This window comes from Plectropomus leopardus, chromosome 18, assembly GCF_008729295.1.
Source record: "Plectropomus leopardus isolate mb chromosome 18, YSFRI_Pleo_2.0, whole genome shotgun sequence".
NCBI classification, from domain to species: Eukaryota; Metazoa; Chordata; class Actinopteri; order Perciformes; family Serranidae; genus Plectropomus; species Plectropomus leopardus.
Window position 1 is genome coordinate 9,096,799 of NC_056480.1, and position 5,582 is coordinate 9,102,380.

At 41.9% G+C, this 5,582-nt stretch overlaps 1 protein-coding gene across 2 annotated transcripts; it reads left to right on the top strand.

Moving 5' to 3' along the window:
• Positions 1–281: 281 nt before the first annotated feature.
• On the top strand, positions 282–5,130 carry eomesa (eomesodermin homolog a). 2 transcript variants are annotated; one of them, XM_042506045.1, is made up of 8 exons: positions 282–364; positions 740–1,787; positions 2,169–2,323; positions 3,093–3,214; positions 3,485–3,643; positions 3,815–3,876; positions 3,997–4,715; positions 4,837–5,130. In XM_042506045.1, exons 2-8 carry the CDS (start codon positions 1,078–1,080, stop codon positions 4,848–4,850), a joined length of 1,941 nt encoding a protein of 646 aa, XP_042361979.1. In that variant the 5' UTR covers positions 282–364; positions 740–1,077; the 3' UTR covers positions 4,851–5,130. The 2 variants fall into 2 exon arrangements, with proteins under 2 accessions (XP_042361979.1, XP_042361978.1); XM_042506044.1 differs by having other exon boundaries at positions 3,997–5,130.
• The last annotated feature ends 452 nt before the right edge of the window (positions 5,131–5,582 follow it).

The window sequence follows — 5,582 nt, forward strand, 5'->3', positions numbered from 1 at the left end:
TACAGGAAAATAAATCTCCAGCAACAACAATGTAATTGTCACCTTATAAAAAAAAGAGAAAGAAAGCTTGTGCAAAAAAAAAAATCTAGACTGTTTTTCTTGAATAGAGACAATAAATAAAATAGAATAAAAATAAGCGTTTCTTTTTAATTGTAAATATTTTATTCCAGTCAGTTTTGACGCTCGGTAGTTTCATTAGATCCAAGCCTACAAACCTGGAAGTAAAAGAGGCGACGGAGGCCAATTATAGAAAATAAGCTGCACATGTGAATGTTTTTTTTCTGAACGTGTTGCCGTGTGTTGCAGGGAAAGAAAAAAAAAAGGTCTTGGTGTTTGCTGTTATTCGAGGATAAAGTCTTCTCGGGTGAGTGAGTGAAAGTAATCTGATAAGAAGCCATATCTGAATGTGTTTTTTAACGTGATGACTTGAAGCCCAAGCTGAAAGTTTAGAGGTGTTTGAGCGCGCGGTTGAACTAATTTTCGTAATTACGGGTTCAAGTCTTTGTAGTGAAACGTGTAGAATTCTGCTTGTCGTTTCAGCCCCTTAGAAATTGTATTTGACTCCTATTTGACAGCACATTGATGATTATTTGCACGTGTAAATTATTGTTAAAATGTGTAAAATGTTTGGTTTGTGGTGCGTGGAGTGATCGCCACTTCGACTACGTGTAAACGTTGGATATAAGCATAAAAATAAACTAAACGACACTCATTTTTTTCTCTTTATTATTTCTACCAGACGCTTTCTAATTGAATTAGAGCAGTGCGTCCATTGGCTATGGAGAGGGCTGGTGCCCCCGCATGCCTCTTCAAAAGCTCCTCCCCTCTCGCTTACAATCAGTTTGGTGTGTGGAGAACTACGTCTTATAAGAGCCGCTGAACATCCCATGTCCAGCCCATAATCTGATCTGAAAATCCGTAGGTGAGGAGAAGGTTTCACCCCCTTCCATCAGCCGTCAGGGAGGGAGGCGCGCAGAGACAGAAACAACCAGGGCGCCGGTGGTTTGTGTCGCCTCCTTGGCTTGAGATCCACTCTCTGGAAACTCTTTCAAACTTATTTATTGCAAGATCTAAACAATGCAGTTAGAGAACATCCTACCCAACGCCAGCATCAATTTACCCAAGACATTTTACAATCTTTCCTCGTCGGACAGTGCCAACAACAGCCCGAGGCCGTCATCGCAGCTCGACTACCAAGAGGTGGACCGGACGGAATCAGAGTCCAGCAGCGCTCCTAAGAAATATCTGAGCGGGGTGGGGAACGGGATGCTGGGTGAGGGCGAGGGGGACACTTTCACTAAAACCGTGGCCGATGGGAGGAAAGGCTCCCCGGTGCTCGGTGAGGACGAGTTGACGAGCGGTCGGCGGTACAACATAGACGAACTTGGGTCTGACAGATACTTCATCTCGTCGTCCCAGGCGAGTTCCGACATGGCGAGCCCCTGTTCCCTCTTTCCTTACGCAGGACAGACCGGGTCGGTGTACACCGGCTCCAGCAGCTCCAGGTACCCGGCCTCGCTTCATTACGGATCCGTCCTGCCTCCAACAGGCTTCTCCTCCTCGTCCGTGTGCAGCGGCCGGAGCCAGTTTAGCAGCGGAGGGTACCAATTCAGCCAAGGTCCGGGCTGTTTGTACCCCTCCTATCCTGGGACGGGGACGGGGATTGGCTCCATGTCGCTGCCGGGGTCTGCCGCCGGAGCCAGGGCGCAGGTCTACCTGTGCAACCGGCCTCTGTGGCTCAAATTCCACCGGCACCAGACCGAGATGATCATCACCAAACAGGGCAGGTGAGCAGAAGAGAAAACTATCAGTAGTCATGTGCAAAATATAAAATTCGTTTTTTTTTATATCTATTTGGCCTGTTTGGATTTCATTTCCATGTACCTTAAATTTTACTTTTTACGCATGAGCAGAATTTTACGCACACGATCCATACGTCAACTTTCATTTTTTAAAAATACATTTTTGAACTTAAAATTGTAAGTTTTCGTTTCTAGTAAATTTTAAATGCACAACCACACAACAGCCTAAGCATTACGTCAATGAATGCATTTTTTTCCCCTCATTTTGTGTCAGATTAGCATTCTGTCAAATGCAACACGTGAGGATATTTTTCCAGCGTTACGGGCACAGCTGTTGATTGTTCCTGTTCTCCTTTTTTTCCGCAGACGGATGTTCCCATTCCTCAGTTTCAACATCACTGGCCTGAACCTCACGGCCCATTACAATGTCTTTGTAGAAGTTGTTTTGGCTGACCCGAATCACTGGCGCTTTCAGGGAGGAAAGTGGGTCACTTGTGGGAAAGCAGATAATAATATGCAAGGTGAGTGAGAGAATTAACAAAACTTAATTAGCTCTGTTAAATTTGTATTATGTTTTTGAAATAATTAAAAATTAAAATCGAAAAAGAAATTTAAAAAACGTGCTGCAGTTATGTTGTAATTAGTCGTGACAGCTTGAGGATATGCAAATCGGGGGTGTAAAGGTTTAAGATTGTTTTGGAAATAAATACTGTTTTTATTTCATATTCTAGCATAATATTTTGATTGTTGCATTTTTTTTGTGTTTTTGTTGCAATAATTTAGAGTCTTCAGTACTATTTTTAATTTTGAATATCAAGTCATCTCAGTGAGCACACCAAAGTGTGAAACTGATGGTTGAATGTTCCCCTTTTATATGACTGGTAGGCTACTCTAAAGAGTTTTAACTTTAAATATGTTTACAAATGATTTTTTTCCATTTGATAATTTAATGACAGAGAACAGTTTTTAAAAAAAAGTTAATTTGTGAGATTTAAACAAGAATATTAGATTTTTATTTTAATAAATTCTATCAGCTCTTTTAGAATCTATAGCAATTAATGTTTGTTTGCATTATATCAATCCAAAACAATAATAGTTGTTTCATGTATTTTATTTTACCAATATTTCCCTTATTAAAATAGAATTATCAAATGCATCATCAGTCATTCAAAAATTGAAAAAAAGCAGGATATGATTTATTTTATATTTTAATTCTATAACAGTTTGCACAGAGACAGGCTTTGTCCTTTTCTGTTTGTCATATTACTCACTACGTTGTTTAAATTTTAGGTAACAAAATGTATGTTCATCCTGAATCTCCAAACACTGGTGCTCACTGGATGAGGCAAGAAATCTCTTTTGGCAAGTTGAAGCTGACCAACAATAAAGGGGCCAACAACAACAACACACAGGTGAGATATTGATTTCTAAAATGCTCAAATTCACCATTTGGAAGCGCGTCGGTGTTGTTAATACTGTTTCTGATTTTCATTTACCACAAATAATTATTTCAACATTTAGAATTCAAGCGTGATTGCCATCTTTTAAGATAATTTAATAACAAGTCCTCACTTTATTTTTAGTAAAATGAAAAGAAAATACAATGTACAATTTGCAAAGGCATTCACACAGCCTGCTGTGAAATCTGCAGCGTTGCACTCATGACACCTTCTCCTCTGCAGATGATAGTCTTGCAGTCGCTTCATAAATACCAACCGCGGCTGCACATTGTGGAGGTGACGGAAGACGGAGTGGAGGACATGAGCAACGAGGCCAGAACTCAAACGTTCACCTTCCCAGAGAACCAGTTTATAGCCGTCACTGCTTACCAGAACACAGATGTAAGCATCTGAAGACCACCATTTTTGTTCAAAAATCTTTTGTTTTAGAATTAATTTAGCTCTTTGAATAATTTATTTTGAAATGCATGTATTAAAATAATTTATTATTGCACAGTGTACTTGACTGCCTTAAGATGCACGTTATTTATGCTAGATTTTTGTTTCTTTCAGATCACACAGCTGAAAATAGATCACAACCCCTTTGCAAAAGGCTTCCGGGACAACTATGACTCGTACGTGTCTTTCACTTCAAGCGAGTGGTTGAACTGTTTTTCCTGTGATACACTATTCGATCCATGCTCGGACCCTGAATCTTCTCTTGCATCTAATTTCTCTCTTCATCTGTCGAACAGGATGTACACAGCCCCAGAGAGTGACAGGTTGACTCCGTCCCCTACAGACTCCCCTCGCTCCACTCAAATTGTCCCCGGGGCCCGCTACGCCATGCAGCCTTTCTTTCAGGACCAGTTTGTCAACAACCTGCCTCAGAACCGCTTCTACACCAGCGAACGGGCTGTCCCCCAAACCAACAGCCTTCTCTCCCCACAGAGCGAGGACGTCAGCGCCGCCGCCTCCGCCCAGCGTTGGTTTGTCCCTCCAGTCCAGCAGCCGGGCTCCAACAAGCTGGATCTGTCGTATGATAATGACTATTCCACCAGCAGCCTGCTGTCCTACGGCATTAAGCCCCTGTCTCTGCAGACGTCCCACGCCCTCAGCTACTACCCAGACTCTGCCTTCGCCTCCATGGCGGCAGGCTGGGGCACCAGAAGCTCTTACCAGCGCAAGATGACCACTGGCCTGCCCTGGTCCCCTCGTCCAAGCCCCCCAGCCTTCCCGGAGGATCAGCTGGGGGCCACTAAAGACAAGCTGCCGGAGGAGAGCGCACCGCCAGCCTCGACCTGGATTGAGACGTCCCACTCACTGAAATCGGTGGACTCTACCGATTCTGGCGTGTACTCGGTGGTGTGCAAGAGGCGCAGGATGTCCCCTGGGGGCTCGAGCACAGAGAACTCCCCAACCATCAAGTGTGAGGACTTGACTACGGAAGAGTACAACAAGGACAACCCCAAAGGCATGGGTTATTATGCATTCTACACAAGCCCCTAAGACTGTATTTATTGAAACTTAATATAATTCTTTTGTTTGAGTGCTCTCCATTCCTTGTTAATGTCTTTTTTCTCTTTTCTCTAAAGGTGCCAAAGCTTAGTGTTCCCCCAAGCAAGCTGCACAAGGTTATTTTCCCAGGCCAGCCCCTCTCACATACCTGAGCAGAAACATGCATAGTGATTGTTGTTTTTGAAAAAAAAAAAGCATGTCCCTCTTTTTATTCATTTATTTTTACAACTTTTTATTTTTTACAAATGTGATTTTTTCCCCCCCTGCGTATTTAAGTCATTTTCGTTGTACAGTATTCGTGCACTTTAGAATGTGATGTATCTTGTACAAATTGTCTTCATGGAGGTGTTATTAAATGGATAATAAAACAGCTTTTCACAAAGCACTGTCCAAATGTCTTCCTCGGTTTCATTCATACATTATGTGCATGTGACATTAAGACATTGGCAATTCTAATAATAATCTATCTTAATCAACTGTAAATACAAAATTAAAATCTAGAACAGCAACAGAAACTAAACTGAAATAATTTGATCTGATACAGTTTCCGTTAAATTGAAATTAAAAATGTCTTAAGCAGTGAACAGGGGAACCGGTTTCCCTGCTGTACATTAGAGATTGTTACAGAGGCCGTGAATTTGGGCCTTTAAAAAAGAGCCCCCCCAAGTGGTTGCTGCCAACAAGTTAAATTGCAACAAGTGTACAAAAAGTGTTAATCTATCCGGCATCTAAATACTACAATGCTGTCAAACTGGGTTGTGGTGCTAGAAAATATAGCTAGTTTTATCTTATTTTGAATTATTGTTAAAATTTTTCCTGTGAG